General features: G+C 35.3%; 1 protein-coding gene across 1 annotated transcript in view; it reads right to left on the bottom strand.

Annotated features, from left to right (window-relative positions):
* The window catches only part of LOC104160963 (von Willebrand factor A domain-containing protein 8-like), a 59218-nt gene that overhangs the window by 17182 nt on the left and 23128 nt on the right, over positions 1 to 18908 (bottom strand). The window contains exons 4-11 of the mRNA XM_009699228.1: positions 17692 to 17859; positions 15554 to 15718; positions 15100 to 15149; positions 14668 to 14776; positions 11640 to 11744; positions 5101 to 5232; positions 3636 to 3770; positions 3478 to 3555 (exon numbers count right to left, since the gene is read on the bottom strand). Of these exons, the coding sequence (XP_009697530.1) occupies positions 3478 to 3555; positions 3636 to 3770; positions 5101 to 5232; positions 11640 to 11744; positions 14668 to 14776; positions 15100 to 15149; positions 15554 to 15718; positions 17692 to 17859 (942 nt within the window). The remainder of the gene's footprint in view (positions 1 to 3477; positions 3556 to 3635; positions 3771 to 5100; positions 5233 to 11639; positions 11745 to 14667; positions 14777 to 15099; positions 15150 to 15553; positions 15719 to 17691; positions 17860 to 18908) is intronic.

Raw genomic sequence — 18908 nt, forward strand, 5'->3', positions numbered from 1 at the left:
TGAAGCAAATATTAAAACTAAAAGTAAACATTATATACATAAAAACCCCTAAGAATTCATTTCTTCACAGATCCTGAATAAAAACAGCGCTATTGCTTCAGACCAAGGGTAAATGCCCCACTACTTATCTTTGTGCCTGCAGAAATTACTGGAAGACAAAAATGAACCATAGGGAAAATAAAAGTCTCCTTAATTTTAGAAATTGATTTAGGACAATATGGTGTCTCTCTCAAAAAGAAAAAAAAAAAAAAAATCAAAAAGACACTTTTTTGAACAGAAGTAGAAAAATTTGCTAAATGTACAGTATTATCAAACTTCTCATAGCCTTCATTGCTGAATTACTCTATGTATTGATACATTTAACATTTGTTCTGTCATTAAATTATCCTATTAACTTCACTATGTAAAGCCCCTGATATGTTATTACATATTTTAAGAAAAACAAATACATTCTTAAAATTTATCAGAAGATGTATAGCTCAGCTACATTCAATCATTTTTTTATCCACTGCTTCCTGTAAAAACTTTTGAGATTATTTAAGACATTGTACATAGGAAGTATCTATACGTATAGATACACATGTGGATTTTACGTGGACTTGTCTACACAGGAATTTATAGTGAACAGCAAGCTCACAAACACATTTAGTTGCCTTAGCAATACTGTTTGATATCACCAAAAAGCCTCTCTATAAAAACCCTCTGCCCCTTGAACTTGATCAAATCCGGGTGAAAGCAAAGGAAAGGTTCACTTCAGTGGGAAATACTTCAAACCCTTGGCCTAAATCTCGTTTCTGTAGGAATTACAGATCTCTCTGAAAGAAAGATGTTTACCAAGTAACTAATTTCATTGTCTCCAAAAAGGAAGTCTTCTGCTCCTACTCAGCAAAGCCATACTAATTAAAGGTAGGATGTTGAAAAACAGTGGCCATATTTTTAACCAAAAAATTGTCTAATTTTGCTGGTAAGTACCCAATATTGTATTGCGTGCAACAAAATAAGGGTTAGCATGTGTCCGTGCTTAAGCAGGTTTGTCAAGTCGCGCAAGTTATTTTCCTGGGATGATTTAAAAATACATTTACAGTGACAAGTGCAGAGAGTAGTATGCAGGCTAGCTGGACACACTCAGTTCTGGTTCAGAAACTACTCACCTGTCTTAATATATCACTGTACAGCAGGTAAAGGTGCTGCTGGGAATCCAAGTATATTACTACAAACGTAACATTGCACTGACGAGGCTATGTAGCTTTTGAACCCAAATCTGTTCGCGCCCGGACACATTAAAGTGTAAGAAAAGGGTAAGTTACCTGTCTGACTCCATCTGTGCGGACACAGTTTCAGAGTCTGTGCCTTTATCAGCTGAAGTCATACAGGGGGAAGGAAAAGCAGTGGGATCCTGTCTGGGGAGGTTCTCAACAGTGCAGGAAAACATAAAATGGACTGTCTTTCTTTTTTCATCATCAGTAATATTTCTGTTTTCTATTTTCTCTCACTTTTTGTCTGTTTCAACCCTTCAACCTCACCACCCACTTCTGTCAGTGTCTCTCCCTCCCCACATGCCACTGCACTTCCAAATCAGCTGCCGTTGCCACTTCTACTTTTGGAGGTCTCCATGCTGCCTGGGAAAAACTTAAAGAAGCGAAGGGATGGATGAAAGAGGCCAACATATTGCATTTAATCTAATGCTAATGTTCCCCTGCAGCCAATTATCTCTTACAACTGTAAATCCTGTGATATTTGGTGTATTTTGACTCACAAGGTCATGGGAGACTCTTGACTTCATATTTTGAGAGTGTTTTCATTCCTCAAGGTTATGGAGAAAATCTTACATGTGTGATCTCTACTGTGAAAAGGTAGCAAATTATTTAATTCTACTTTGTAGTCTTGTAATTTTTCAGTTTATGTCATGAGGTTAGAGTGTATCAAGATCTAAGACTGACAATTCTTTCCAAACATGTAGTGAGTGACCACTGGCAATGGGAGATCACGGTTAAGCATGACAAAGCCTGGGGTTTGCAAAAAAAATGGTGCCATGAGAAAACCTGAAGGATTGTCTGGATGAAATCAAAGGGAAAAACTCTATATGTACAGCAGCCCCACTGCACCATGGTTACCATAGTCCAAAACATCTGACCATTCCAAAACCTTCATTCCCTTATTATTCTGCATGTCTGCCCTCCTGAAACCATTAAAACTATCTCTATGTTAATATTTTTAAAAACAAACTTCACATTTTACTCAGTAAAAACATTCACACTTGCCCTTACTTTTTCAGTTACTGTAAATTTCTTCTTTTAACTCATGAAAAATACAGTTGCAACAACAAGCTCCTTGCCACCACCTTCAAAGCCCATGGATGCCCTTAGCACTTCCCCAGTTCTTCCTTCTTGTTGTTTTACTCCATGACTGCCATTTTAAGGCAACTACGTCAACTGCCTGTGCATGTGTCAAGCACTGTTAATGCACACTTTGCTCCAAATATATTTTTAAAGCCACATCTGTACTAAGATACGATATAAATAAATTAGCAACAATTAGGCTAAGGGCAAAGAAGATTAATGTCTGTTTGTTATAGCACCTATGAATAATGAAGTTAATATTCATTGAATGTAATATGTATATATTTAAACACCAGCTTATATTTCTAGAATGCAACAATTTCAAACATGGAACCTTATCTTCTAATCTCTACTGCAACACAGTCCCACCATAACTGTAATCATCAGACTAAATAGCAATGCAAAAAAAAGGCACAAAATTTATAATATTGATTAAAATTCCATGTGTTACGCATCAGAAAAAACAAACATGTAAGAGGATATTAGGCGATCTTCACAGACGAAACACATCAAAAAAAACAGAAGAAAGATTGAGCCTATGGAACACGAGAAATAACTTTCAAAAAATTCCCCAGAAACAAATTCCATTATGTATTCTCAATACAATAAAGAAACTGTCTTCCATAATAATTAAAAAATAGTGTTGATAATGGAGAATTACATTGTAAGATTAAATAGTGTATGAAGAAAGAAGGAAAAAAAAAAAAAACACAGGAACAACAAAAGGTCTTCCGGAGGCATTCAACATGCATGAATTACAAATGGTCATCACTCTGACCTAAAGGCAGGAAACATACTTCAAAAAGGAAAAAAAAAAAAACAACTCAAAAAGGAGAAGACACAAAAGACAAAGTTTTCTTTATGACCCTCAGTTATGCCAAATCACAGGATCAGTTGTCAATTCTCTGCAGCTAGGAGAAAGACCACTGTGTTAAACGATTCTCCTTACATTTTACTTACACTACCTCACTTTCACGTTCACAATGAAGTCAATAAAATCGAAGGAAAGCCGTATCAGGGCTAGTTTATAGGCAATAACATTGTACTATCTATATGGCTGCACAATACTCCCTCTATTTAGGCCTGCAATATTTTAGATCATATTTAAAACATGATCATCAGCAGATAGATTACTTACCTGGTACAGCATGATCGGTTCTGTGCTGTATCCCAATATATCAGCAAACTCCTTAGCAATAACTGTTTTGCCACAGCCCTAAAAAGTTAAAAAATAAGAACTACATTACATTCTAAGGAACATGGGGAAGCAGGGAGAAAAGAAATTTCAATTCTTACTTTTCCTCCAATTAAACACATATCTTTAACCATATGGGATTGCATCATTTCTGCCAACAGTTGATTATGGCTGGAAGTCCTTACGAAAGTATCTGATCGAGGATGCTTTTTTAAAGGTCCAGTCCCAGCTGGAACCTATAAGGAAAAAAAAAAAAGTAACCAAAATGCTAAATATACTGTGACAGCTCTAGGCTCTGTGTGTACTGGTTTATACTTCTCTAAAACTACTGTAATATTTTGCTGATGATTGTTATCCATCAAACTTAAATCTTTCATTTAAAAAAACCCATTCAATTATATAATTTCTAATACATGACCTTCACAACTTCTTTGCCCACTCTACAAGGGAAAACAAACAAACAAACTCCAAAATGTGAATCAATTCAATTACAGCATTCAGGTCTGCAAAGAACTTGAGGCTGTTTGTGCTACAGACAAAACATAAAAATCACCAATATTTACTGCTCATCAGAGATACATGGAAGAGAAAGAGCAAATTGTATTGTGAAAATCTGAGGGAGCTACTTTAACCAGAACTTCGGAGAGTTTCAGTCATTCCCCACATTAAGGTACTTGCTCTATTTCCACTTCCCGTTCTAGTCTGGGAACAGTTTCATCTGCAAACTCTTTATGCCCTCCAGTTCCCAAAGAGACATTCTGCAGACCTGTTTTCAGAAGGTATCACCTACACATCAAACAAAAGCAAAAATCTTCCCCCCAGAAAAGAGTTGAATCAGGTCCCTACAGACTATCCTTTTTCTGACAAATTCCCATTTGCTGCTTTTCACTTTGTCATAGTACAAACTCACTGAGGATATTCCTCACCAATGTTAATATGATCTCTCTCTGACTCCCACTAATTCACCTTGTTTACAGACTCTCTAGACTCTCCAAATTCAACATTAACTTCAAATTTTCAGATCAGCATCTGTTTCCTGAATAAGACCTCATTTCACCACCTAGCAGATCATAAACTTCATTGGAAGAAACTCAAACTAATCATATTCAATGTGATTACTTTCGTTCCATTTTCCCAACATCCTGTGTCGGAACATTACCAAGCACTCATTAGATTTTATTTGAAGTGTAGACAAAGACAGACTATTGTTTTTATTAAAAAACACCAAGAGCGTTATAAGTACTCTCTGTTATTCTGATCCAATTAAAAAAATAAAAATAAGTTTAGTGGCTTTTCTGTCATCCACTCTAGCATTTCTTTTAACACAAGAAACTTAAATACATCATATGTAGGAAAGTATGAGTTATCCAGAAATAAATCTTGTGTATCCATAGTCTTATATTTCAGCATCTAAATGCTTTTCTAATAAATATCAGGTGTTACTCTACCAAAAAATATTCAGTGCAAATGAGTTTCAGTATCAAGCGTGTCAAATTCTTGATGAGATGAAAACAAGTTAATGATATCTAAAAACATATATAGTTCGGTGAATATATAAATTCATACCTGGAATGTCACTTCTTTTTCACCAATCTGGACAGTTACATCAGCCTTGAAGGGTTTGTTTCCATGTACACTTTCTACTTTTGTAATCCTTCTGGGAAGCAAGTGGTTTTCTGAATCTTGAAGCTCAAAACGCTGTAGAATTAAGGGGTGGGGGAAATTATTAAATACAGCTTTTTGGTTTTTAAAACTGTTCCTTCTGAAAACAAGGCCAGGAGTATATTCAAGATTAATTGCTTGTGAAGTCCTAAATCCATTTACTTTACTTCAACTTTTACTTCACATACCTGCATTCATATACTTGATGGCCTATATATTATACATTTAAAACCAAAGCAAAAAGATTGTATACCATCTACTTATTCTGACTGTAGTGACAGATGTAAAGTGAAAATGTCATATGGTGACTTTGCCAAGTCTTAGCCTGACAGACCAAAATAATAAGAGAAACAGATGATAGCCTTTAGCATGTGTAATAATAGATCACCTATCTCTGCAGGTCATTATAACCAATTGCAGATTTAAACATCTGGCTACCAATAAAAATAACCATCAAACATTATGTTTACTTAGCTCCACAGCCTTATCATACAATGAAAATTGAGGGCAACCTGTACAAATTAAGCCTTCAGCATGTTCTGGGTTATCAAGGACAAAAAGCAGGACATTTGGCTTCCCAATCCTCTTTTGAGAATTATACTCTCTATTTTATGCTGTATACAGAAAGCATGAAAACCATTTACAAAATCCTGTAAAATGTCTATTTTGTTGGGGAAGGGGAAGCCATATCAGGGGAGTTTATGCACAAAAGAAGCCACTAACTGAAATTACTGAAATCATAGAGCCCTTTCATTCAACAGAGTGAAAGTTGAGTAAACAAGAGAAAAATAAGTATTATCCAACTCCTTAGAATTCTTAGAAAGAAATTTTTTTTTTAAAAACAGAAATCACTAATGTAAAATAATTCTTTAAAAGCATGTAGTTTTCTTACTACTAGGATTCACAGCACTGCCTATTAAAGTTTAGAAAGAAAACTAGGATGCATTCATACAAATACTTTAGCTCTTCATCACTTTCTAAGTTCCCATTCTGGAACATGAGCCTACAAAAAATTCATGTTTAAACATGAATTTAAGATAAATGTGCTTTAGTAAAGGGCTGCACCAAATTACATTCTTATTGTAACAAGCTGAGTCTACTTCAGATACCATTAAATGTTTAAACAACAACAGAGGAGAGGAATGCCTACTGAGTAGCATCTCAAACTATGATTCTAAGAAATGCTCCAACTATGATTCTGTGAGGTAAACTACCGACGTTCTCACTCTTACATTCATTAGTAAACTGTAATGTTCTTACTAAGTTAATGGCATTTTGCATAGGGTCAAAGTTGCTCACACACAAAATTGCAAACTGCTTGTACACTAAAATCCCTTAATCAGATATCAACAAAAGAAAACAACTGTGAGCAAGCAAGAAGATTATCTGGACCAGCAGCCTCTGTATCAAACTATGGATATTTGGAGACAGCAACAGCAGACCTTGTACACAAAGGTCTTGGGAGCCTAAAATTTCTAAGGTGTTTTTTGGTTTTGTTTTCTGGGTTTGTTTGTTTGTTTTCTTAAAATACTGTTGAGGGTTCTGCAGCTAGCCTTGTAGACCCTAAATTCGTACAGTGAAAGAGGACTGCCATTCTCTGCACAGATCATTACTGAATTTAAACAACTTGAATTCATCTAACTGAATTTGTACAATCTGAATTCATCACATGTAAGCATGGAGATGTTGTTGAACTGGATAATGTAGTAATTAAACAAGTTACCACACTTAGACCTGGACAGGAGCAGCAAACAAAACTGTTCATGGCATTCAGAGTAAGACAGATCTCTTTGATGCATTTCTTCATTTAGAATTACGATAGCTCAATATGGAATCAGAGAATGGCATGAAATGGATGTATGACACATAAAACGCACTTCTGCCTGAGCAAGAAGCAACTTCCTCTACACAAAGTCCAAGCTGATAGCTGCAAAGGAAAAAATACTTGTGGCTTGGAAGGACAACTACCGAGCACATTCAGTATCAGAAAGTTTGGGAGACACTTGGAGAGCCAGAAGTGGGCAGCCTCATTGCCTCAGACTCAAGAGGAAAGAAAAAAGCAAAAACCAGCCACCAAAAACAAGGGAAGTGGTTTGGCAGTCCATAACCATCAGGTCACATTTTGCGTGCCTAGCAACACGTGAAAAAAGGCAAATTGTAAAGATCAGAAAAAAGGAAGAAGAGGAATTCTGACCACTTGGAAGTATGTAATGATCGGTAATTTTTCAGCATGGAAACTGTAAAGAACATGCTGGTGATCCAGCTGGTTAAAGGAACAGAGAACTTAAATGAGACATATTTGCAGATAACCACTATGCTGAACACACAACACAGCTAAGCTATCCAAAAGAGGCATCCAAAGGCAACTGATCTTTCTTGAAGATTCTCTGCATGGGGAGGAAAAAGAATTTTTCAAGGAACAAGAGGACTGAACTGTTTCGTAAGAAGCAAAATACAAACTGCAAGTGCAAGACGAGACGGATAGATAGATGAAGTCTGAAGGACAGATTCCACTACAATGGTATGTACTGGCACTAAGAGCATTCATTACTACAAAACCCCGAAGATTATAAATTACTTCAGGGGGAAGAAGAGAAACAAATCCTTCCTTAGACCAAAATTTGCAACAGAAATATCTTAGAAGGGAACACAATTGTCTAGACAAGAAAGAAGATTCCAGTTTTCGGAACTATTAGCCCACTCTCTATGACAGAGTGCCTATGTAGTCTGACGATTCCCTACTGTGAGGCAGGGAAACAGTTTTTGAGAAGGAGGTCAGGTAAGATTAAAGTGGGTGTGCAAATAATACAAAAATAACTCAAAGGGAACAAACAAGCTTTTATTTGATGTAAGATCAAGACAGTAAACACAGAATTAACCAAGGCAGGAAAAATGAAGAAAAAGTCTAGAAGGGTCTTAGAGTGAAGTTAAACACTTGGGTAGCAGGCTAAAAGGGACTTGCTTATTTATTAAGACAAGTCTGATCTATATGTTGTTTCTAAAATCTGATGGGAAGATTCTCTTAATTAGAAGGTTAAAAAACCCCAACAAACAGTGTGCGTTTCCAACACTGGGCAAAAAAGGCATGCAAAAAGCATGCAAGAATTAAAAAAGCAAACCCAAAATCTCCGATTAATCTGAAGTACTAAAAGTTTATGGAACAATGAAGAAATAAGTACAGAACAGTTGGAGTCTCTTCTGAGTCAGATTCAGCCTAAAGAAAGATGACCAGTTTTATAAAAGTCTATCAGTAGTAGACAGGAAAGAAAACTTCAATTTTGTGGCAGACATCATTATGTGCTTAAGCTGATTGTTTGGGAACATTTAACTGGAGACTGTTTTCCTTGAAAGTAGTGATTTCTCTATTTCTAAATCTTGTAGAGAAAAAGCTTAAATAAATTTTTACTTAATTTTTGCAATCATATTTCAACTGTTAATCTGTCAGTCAAAATAATTTGTCATGCCAATATTTCATGCAAGTACAGAGTAATTTTAAAGGCCAGAATTCAAACCAATTCATATTTTCCTTTGCAAGATCTTCTAAGTTTAAGATACTCTTTAAGAATCAGAATAGAAATTGATGCAGTTTCCAAAGTGCAGAAACTTCAAGTAAGTACACAAAGGCACACCATTCTCAAGTTTATTTTGGTACTTCTGTCCTGTCTCTTGCAAGCTAATGAACTAATGAATGCTGCAAAATGTAGCACTTGTATAAAATGTTCTGTACGATAAGCAACTCTCAAGATCACTGCTGATGCTGGATTAGTGTGCAATCGATAAACACTTCTTTTGATGCTAACTAGTTTGACACAAGTATGCACATTTGTATCAAATTAAAAAGTTGGTTAATACACAAGAGTTAAGCCTAAGACAGGTTTTAACTCCAACTGGATCCATTCAACAAGAGATTTGCATTTCAAAGCATCTTTACACATCCAAGACTAACATGTAAACAAACCACTTTCACTCACAGGGAAGGTGTAAGTCAATTTTTCACATTAATCCATTATCAACAATAAGAATTACAAGGAATACTTGGGTCTTGGTGGAGTCTCAGTAAGCAAGGAGGCACATAAGGAAAAGATTTATCCAAGTTGAAGATAATGTTTGGGAAGACAGTGCTTGCAGAATATGATCTCTTCAAAAAATATGCACAGGGTCTACCAGCTGCCAAAATTAGCTGTTTAGCCTAACCACTGGCTATTTCACTTCTCAGCTCTGATGGTGGAATGGAAGGAAAGACATCCTGAAATTAAGATACATTATCAGCTAGATTACCACCTTCCCCATATCCGTCTCCAAGTCTGATGCCTGAACTTTGCATTTTATTATATGAAATTTGTTTTTATTGTCTTTAAATGTTAGCTGATGTTAAGAAGTGAGTCAATTCACACAAATTAACCCATCAATTGCAATACACTTGAAGTATTTATTTTTTCAACTCTTGATACCTCCCAGTTAAAAGTAGTATTTCCTAACCGTATTCTGTTACACAGAGAGAAGTATTCGGTGGCAAATACTAGCTGGACAATCTGGAAATCTGTAGGAAGGTAGAGTAAGAAGTCACCTTGCTTCTGCCAGACTCCTCTCCCTCACATTTCTTATGGAATGGAAATAAAATCATTCCTTATACATATTTAATACAGTTCTGATGCTGCTATTGGTAAAACATCATTATAAACAGAAGTTCCTCAGTACAATCACTTATTTTCTGCATTTGTTAAGGTTCATTACTTAACAAGATTTGTTGTGTGCAAATAGAATAAAATTCTAAACTAAATTATATGAACTTGTTGACATAATGGGACAAGTTTGTATAAGTAGTGATGAGGAAGAGTATCAAAAAACAAAAGTAAAATTAACACAGAAAAATGTAAATGATAAGGAGGTATTTAAAAGTAGATGATCATTGAGAAAGAAGATTTTACTAGTCAAATCAACCTGCCTTACACAGGAAGCAAAAGCATGCACAACACCTAAAATTAAAGAAATGGAAAATGAAAGAAGCTGATGGTACTGAACATAAAGACATTCAACATCTATAAATGACAGGGGAAACAAAATGACATAAAGAATTTAAAATAAAGGCATATTAAGAACAGAAGTAACTGTTACTGCTCTACTAACAGACAGAATTCTATTTCCACGCAGACCATGGTTCTTATGGGCAACTTCAATCACTCTGACGTGGAGTGGAAGGGCAACACAGTATGACACAATCAATCCAGATTTCTGAGGCTGCCTGGAATAATGTCTCAACACAGGTGCTGCACTGGATGGGCAGGGGTGATGCAGAGACAGCTCCTGCTATTCACAAACAAGAAGCAATTGGTTGTGGATGTGGCAATCAACGGTAGCCTTGGCTGTAGCACCCATGAAATAATGGAGGTCAAAATCCTCAGGGGGAGCCATGAAGAGCAAGTAACAGACTACAGATCCTGGATTTCAGGCCAGATTGGCTTTTTCGGAGAACAGCAGGCAGGACCCCACAGGAGGCAGCTTTGAAGGTTCATGAAATCTAGCAAGTCATTCAGGACAACCTCCTTCAAATGCAGGGACTGTCCATCCCAAAACTCAGGAAGACAAGTAGAAGACCAACCTGGTTAAACAGGGAATAAAGGACTGAGCTCCAATGCAAAAGGTAGCATATGGGAGGTGCCAGCACAGCCGGGCTACAAACATTTCCTGACACGTAGGCTTGGTTTTAGGAAAAACAAAAATCCACTAGCTACAAAGTTGTTATTTCTAAATATGCACGTACAAATAACTTCTAATTTTCAGGACTGAAAGAGCTGCGTAAGATGCCCTAAGCTGTGAATGCTAATTTTCAACAACATACATAACTCCTACAACATATTCAAAAATTAAAGAAAGCTGGCACCGTGCTAGTTTTAAAAGGATGAATGGAATAACCAAGCATAATTATAGGCTTTATAAGCTATTATTAAACATGGACAAAACAACTAAAGAGATCTGACCAACAACAAGCAACAAAAGGCTAACACAGAACAAAACTAGAGACTAATATAATATATAATCATGCCATACTGAATGTATTTTGTGCATGCAAACCCTATTGTCATTTTAGTACCTCTTCTTAAAAGCCAAATGCCAGAGCTAATTTTTAAGCATTTGACTACCTTAACCATATAAGTAGCTACTTCCAAGTTAATTAACCACTTACATAATGAGGGGTTTTCTGTAGTCTTGAACTGAGGTCTAAGTATTCTACAGAAAATAGAGGTTTCATCTTTCACTGTAATAAAATCTAATAGTTTATGAAGGTTTTTTTTAAATGCTGTTTTAGCATCAGCAATAATGTAGCCATTTAGTTTAGGTAAGATATTTTTTTTCTACAGAAGTAGTGAAGCAACATTAGTCAGAAGAACTACTGTCATAATCCATCACTCCCTGGAATTGTAACATACATGTGCAATACTTACTTTTAATGCATCTTTGACTGCAGTCCTGCCTTCCTTTCCAAGGAAAAGATTATAGGGGTAAAGCCGATCAATAACATGCTGGACTGACATCATAGGAAAGGAATCCTAATTCAAATTATAAAATACAAATTAAAAAAATGATTGGCTCACTCTATCACCAGCCATTAACCTGAAAATTCTATATAGTGCCAAACTTAAAATAAAACTGTAAGGGTAATATACAAATGACCACTACATGCAATATTTGATCAAATATCAAAACAGGCGTTTCTCAGGTGCAACTCATTATAACAAAAATGTCTGAAGTAGCTTAGAACTACATCCTAAAAATTACTTTCCTTCCTGTGCATAAATGGAAGCTACAGTAACTGGTTCAGATACCTAAAGACATTTAAGGTTAGGAGAGACAAATCCCACCCCAGGTAACTGAGTTTCAGAGTACCACTAGAAAGAATCTGTATGACAAGAAATCTGTATCACAATAATGATCTACTCATTCACAGCAATTTGCAGTATTTAATTTTCATTCCATTATATTGTATAGATTCTACTTAACAAATCAATTCCTAGAAATTTCTGAACAGTTTGATCAAAACTGTTTTGCTTTGAAATGAGTTACTTAGTACGCTCACACTTTCTACACTAAATTGAAAACAACTTTTTTTTTTTTCCTATCTCCTTGTTAGTTGTAAGTACTAACTCTTTCGTCAGTTGCTGCCTGAACTAGACAAAGATTCAATTATTTTGCTCCAGTAATAAAGAAATGGAAGTGCATTTATGAATACTCGAGAAACATATTCATAAAGCCTTTCACAGTGGAAAAGTGTGTTTCAAAAACCCTAAAGTAATGCTTGATTGTTTCAAAAAAGACTTGCAAATTTTTAAGGACTACTTGTGTGTAACACTAATGAAAAACAGTCAGTGGACTGGCACTAGTTTTTTAAGCCTTCATCAAGTAAGAGAAAAGTAAATAATATAATTCAAATAAAATAATTTATTTTCAGTTATACATTTGGATTTACATAGGCACCCAACTGAAAGAAGATCTGCTTAGAAATGAAACCAGGAAATGCATATTTTATGAAATGTATAATTCAATTTATACTTATAATCAGTAACACTATTTATAATGTTCCATATTAAAAAAGATCAGTAAAAATAAACCATTTAAGGCTTTGTAGTAAATGTACTGCTTAAAGGATCAGGGAGCCTTTTATTGCATTTTGAAAGCCCTCTGTCTATATATAAAGACATAACATATAATTTATCCACATTATCTCAAATTAATAATAATTACAATGGCGTGTATGAAATTAGCCTCTTCAGAACAACACCCTATAAAAAAATTCTCCCTTTCAGCAGGCAGGAGTTTTCAACCGAAGAAATACATTTTGGGACTGTGTGAGTCCATGATAAAAGATAAGAAGCTAGTCACTACAATGCATTCCCTCCACACTTTTAAATGACTAAATCAACCAAGCTACAAGTAGAGGATGGCAGTGACCTAGCACGCAAGGGAAAAACGCTGTGGCTAGAATCACTGAAAACAGTTGGCTTAGAAAATCAAGTGATTAAAACTAATTCTAAAAGTAACAGTTCTTGTCTACCTAAAAAAGACACTGTCATACAATGATAACACTTCACATTCTCTAATGTAAAATAAAAGGCTTCCTTCATTCCATAGTTTAGATAATAGCTTAGGGCTCATTTTCTTTCCATTACTCTGAAAGCCATCTGGCATTCATTTAAAAATAATTTTTCACTACAGGGCTCAAAGAATAAAAAGTTGCGATTTATTTTAAAATCCAACATGTATTTCTTTCCTAAAGCCCTCCAAATACCGTTTCATTTCTCTGAACTTGAATTTTAATCTCTTCTTAACATCTGATGTAGTATCACTAATTCAGAAAAAAATCACGTCTGTTAAGTATCCAGCACAACTGAGGGGACTGAGCACCACAGTAACACAAGTAATTGATATGTTTTAATGTATATAATCCAATAAAATATGTAGAAGTAATCTGTCACTGAGCAGTACCATAGGTAAAATGATGGCACGGGAGACACAACAGATAATTATCCTGAGTGCTTTCTACAGACAGCAGCACCATGGAGAGAGAGTTTGAGAAGCCGTCCTGGTATTCTGCCCTCTGGGTTGACCATATCCTCCCGCATGCCAAGGAGTACCAAGCCCTGTCCCTCTTTATACAGATCTTATCTCCCTGACTTCCTTCAGGAGGTAACTTCTGTTTTCACTTTGACTTTTTACTATGTAATTATAAAGTCCAAGGGACAACAGCCTGTCAGGGAAAGCAGAAAGACTGCCACAGTTTTAGTCCTGACCTGCCTGATCTGCCACTGTGAACTCAGCAAGTGTATAGTTGTTGTATTTCCCTATGGACTGTAGCTGTCAAAGTATTGCACCTTTAAGTGTGCACAACCTGCATCTTCAGATAAGCCTCTATGTCTGTGTTTATTCTAAATCCACCAGCCAACCCAAAGATCTAATGTAGGCTTCATCTCATACAACTTAAGGGTCTCCTATGCCCACATTTGAATACTTGTTTTGGGTCCTTTTAGGTGTCAAGGGAGAGTAATAGGTGTCTTTGTAATGCAATCAATCTGATTTACATGCATACCATTCAACCAGAAGCACTTCTGGGTTGTGATTTTTATTTCTCTCCACTGACTAACTACCTCAGTGTCATCAGGTAAACTGTAGATGCCCCTGGAGTCAGGTAAGATGATTTAGCAGAATAAGAATCATTCTTTTGAGCACTAAGATACATTTAATCATATCCAAATCTTGTGTCATTACATACTTTGTCCTTCAGTATTATGCTATATACTTGGTTAAAGTATCATCCAGAGATATCTGGGGTTTTTCTCCCTCAAATCATCCTTAGTTTTTTTGGATTTATTTCTTAAATGTTCATGTTAATCTTTCTCTAACAACACAAATAATCCAGATCTAATTTTGAGAAATTTTAAGCCCGTACAGTTTCACAGCACATGTGTATGCACATACCAAAATCTGAACTGCAGCCGATAAGCTGTCTAAAGGAAAATCTGGAAGTCCCAATGTAGAAGATTCTTGAGAGCAGAGAGTTGTAGCAAAAGACAGGAGCTGAGAGATTCTGCATAGGAAAATGTAATTACAGAGTTTTATACATGCTATATGTATTTAAAATACTAAAGCTTAAAAAGTTAAATACAGTATAAGATGCTGAAACTATTTCTGAGCACAAATAAGTAAGGTGTGATTGAAGTTCTAAAGTGTTAAGGATTCATTATATGAAGGCTGCATACGAAAAGCTGTGTGAGCATACACCCACACATATTAAAAAACTTCAGTTCTGTTCTCTCTGCAGCAATAGAAGACACAAAAATAGCAAGGAATCCTGAAAAGACATCGCTTTTCTTCATTCATTCCATTTTTTTTTTAATTATGAAAAATTACCTCTCTGTGGAAATGTTTGATCCAATTGAATATAATAGCTGAAGATGGTCCTGAAAATAGAACATAAAATCACAGAGTAAATTAATTTTGGGATATACTGTGGGTCACAGCTCATGATGCATGAGGCATTTTCTATTTTTCCCTCTAATTTAGACATGAGTCTACTTTTTCCTTGACACAGAATTACTTTTATTTAAAAGAAAAAAAAAATAAGAAATATTATCAAATCTTTATTTTAGATTCATATGTTTTATGGAAGTTATTTTTCTGCTGCGGCATTCAAAAACTCTAAGCCTGCTTTTCAGGAATTTATTAGGCCTCAGTACGAAAAATACCCTTTAAGACAAATTTATTACTCCAAGATTCTTTTCAGAAGTGAAGCAAGTAAAACATAATGTTAAAATATTAACTCTACTCAGTGCAGATAACCCAACTCTTCTGCTAGGACACTTACCTTAAAGGGCAGATGATAAACATCTCTAGCTTGAAATCGAGAGCGAAGGGGCGGATCCAAAGGGTTACCAGAGTATTTAGGTACTGGCAGGCCCAATGCTATCACTCGAAAATCTTCACTAACTCGAACAATCTTCCATGCATCTAACTCTGATTTTGTATGATCCTAAATTGATTAAAATAAAGCAACAAGAAGAAAAAAAAACATTACATCATTAAAAACCTACGACGACTAAGGAGTAGATTGACTAACCGACCTGGTCCTTCAACCTAAATGTGGTAATGTTCTCATCTTTTATTCAATGGGGCTAGAAAGCATTGAACTAGTCAAATTTGTGGATGGTAAAAGCGAGTTTTTCCAAAATGAACGTAGACAGAATGCTTGATTAGGTGCAGTGTCGAGGCCTACAGCAATTTGACCAAAGACCCCACAGATGGTCAAAGTTGCAAAAGGTATCATTATATTGTTTTCAAAAAGAACAGAAAATAAACCACAAAATTTATTTTATTCTAAAACATTAGAAGTGAGTTACCGTGAGCAAGGTTTTTTTCTTCTTTTTTCCCCTCTTATAACTGTAAAGGAGACTAAAATTAATTTACAAATTATGCTTTATTATAAGCAATAATACAGAACCAACTCCTAGATGAGGATGTTAAATGTTGCATTTCACTTATTGTCATGTAAAAGATTCACTGCATACAAAAAATGCACTCTTGAGTCTTCCTACATCACAGTTAAGTCTTCCTTGAATCCATACATGAATACATTTCCTGCAGATCTAGATGTACGGTAATCATTCACACAGGAGAAGAGAAAACATGAGATTGTATAATACAATATTCCCTGAACAACAAAACAACAATATTAGATTTAGTATTGTAGCAAGAGATTTATTTAATTCATATACTATTAGCAGCGTGCCCAAGGCACTCATTTTGAAACATTTTATCTTTAGAAAAGTGTTAAAAAGGAAAAAAGAAAAGAGGAAGATGCTTTGCATAATTGCAACCAAATCTTCTCTAAGTTTGAATTCTCATTTTCAGTCTTTAAATACAATTACATTATAAAAGTTTACTTTTAAAATATAATAATGATGCTTCCAACAACTGCATCTACTAATTAAATATCATAAAAATGTTTCTGGAAAAGGCAAGGATCAGAAGAATTTTAACTGCAGATGAAAGGCAGAAGAAATAATGATATATTTTCAGAAATTCACTACAGTACTTCAGCATAGTTGGTACCTTCGTACAGTTGGGATCAATGACAGAAGGCTTATTGCAAATTTCCTTCCTGAGCCACATGGGTCTGAATTATATACCTAACCACAGTTAGGTATGACAGACAGAAACACGAGCAAGTAGGTGTCAGACTGTTAGGAGAGACTGACAGGTACATGATCGGAAACTACACTACATGAAAGAAAGATGCGCAGTACTACTGGAAACTGTCTGATGCAATTTATTTAGGTCCCCAAAAGCCTGAAAAGCATCCACTCAAATTTAAGCAGTAGGACTCAAAGCCCGAAAGAAAGGAAAATGGCTAAAGTAACAATGGCAGTAGACAATAAAATCCCATTTCCTATCAAAAGAAAATTCTCTAACCTTTTCCTATAATTTAGATTGGCTGTTTACATACACTTTTGTAAATTAGAGGCAATGCAGCACTGATGAATACAGTGTCCTTTACCTTGATCTCATTTTTTTGGTATCCTAACATTTAAAAAGCTTAACAACAAGGCTATTGCAATGTTGAAACATTATCTGAACTTCATGTGAACAATTTCAACTTAAATCTCTTTTCACGAGTATATTTTAGTTACTCTCACACTGTGGCTTTCACATTTTAGAAACACACAGGCTTCATACAAAGTTAACATAGACTACTCTTTTTCATGTGGACAGACAAGATATAGAGGAAAACTTTTTTGCTGCTGTTGAAAGCAGCAGTTTGACTTCTCTCATAGCTTTCACCCTGCCTATTTCATCCTATGTAACATCCCAGAAAAAAAAACAAACAAACATAGAAACCTTGGTGAGATTTCCCCCATTTGACTCGTATTCTCCCATTCATAACGGTATTCCAGCACTACCAAGAATAGGAAAAAAAAAAGGAAAATCCAAACAGCATTTCCATACCTGCAGAAGTTTGTCGTAACGCTCTGCAGACATGAGAAAACGACCATCTTCAAGCTGCATTTCCCTATTCTCCAGCAAATTGTTTAACACTGGCAGGACATTCCGCTCAGCCTTCTCCAAACCTTCCAGCACAAGGATTCTGCCTTCGGTAGCTGCACGAACTGCACACTTTAAAAAAAAAATAATTAAAAAAACCCTATATTATACCAGAAATAAACATTGCATATCTCATTAAACCTGCCGAAAAAGAACATCCAGGTGCTTCCCAAAACAGTATTTATTTCTGTAAGAATCAATAAGATTCACATCAGTAGTGATGAGGAAGAGTGATAGCTGATGGCCTTAACAGTGTTACACATTCATGAGCTGGACTTGTATCTCCTAACTATTATAGAGACTGACAGAGATGAGTTCTGGTATTTTGTACCAACAGAATAAAATGTAAAACCTTGCAGACATTTTAGTGTATATCCACTACATATTAATATGTGGTACTCTTTCTTTTTGATGTTGCATAAAGTTTTGTAATTTTCAGGTGTTTTACCACCATTTAACAATTCCGGGAGAGTTATTTATACAGAAAACATACAATCAAGGTGATTTAAAATGTTTACATTTATATTAATTAGAAAAAAGTCAGGTATTCCTTTGGATTGCTCCAGTTATGCACCAGTGTAATTCATCCTCAGTACACTGCTTCAGTCTGACTAGGGACATAAGTCTATTGAAACCAAAACATGGATGATAAAAACAAAACAGTGCCATAAATAATCAGACATTGAAAAATGTGATAAAATTTAAAAGATTTAGAATTATACTCCCTGACTGAACACGGTCTTCTACAAAACCAGAATAAAAATGTAGCCATTAACTTGATCATCCTTTGGAGCCTTTGAGATAGAAAGTTAGAAAGTGAAATACAGAAAAGAAATTAGTTATTTATACATGGCTGTTTATTTAAGTGCATAATGTGGAGCCAAAATGTAAAACCAAACTCCGGTGCTGGTAATTCTGTGCAACTTTCTCACAATCAATGCCTTTCAATCAGGTAAATTAATTGCACTTCATATCTAATTTTCACAATTACTGTCCAGTAAAAGACTGAAACTCAATGCATTCTTGTCTACTTCCAATTTGCAGAAGTTTAATCAAATAATGGAGCAGGTTTAGGCACAGGCAACATTTAGAGTCACCAAAGAGTCTTTCTTTGCATTGCT

The sequence above is a fragment of the Cariama cristata genome, unplaced genomic scaffold, assembly GCF_000690535.1.
Source record: "Cariama cristata isolate BGI_N322 unplaced genomic scaffold, ASM69053v1 scaffold28294, whole genome shotgun sequence".
NCBI classification, from domain to species: Eukaryota; Metazoa; Chordata; class Aves; order Cariamiformes; family Cariamidae; genus Cariama; species Cariama cristata.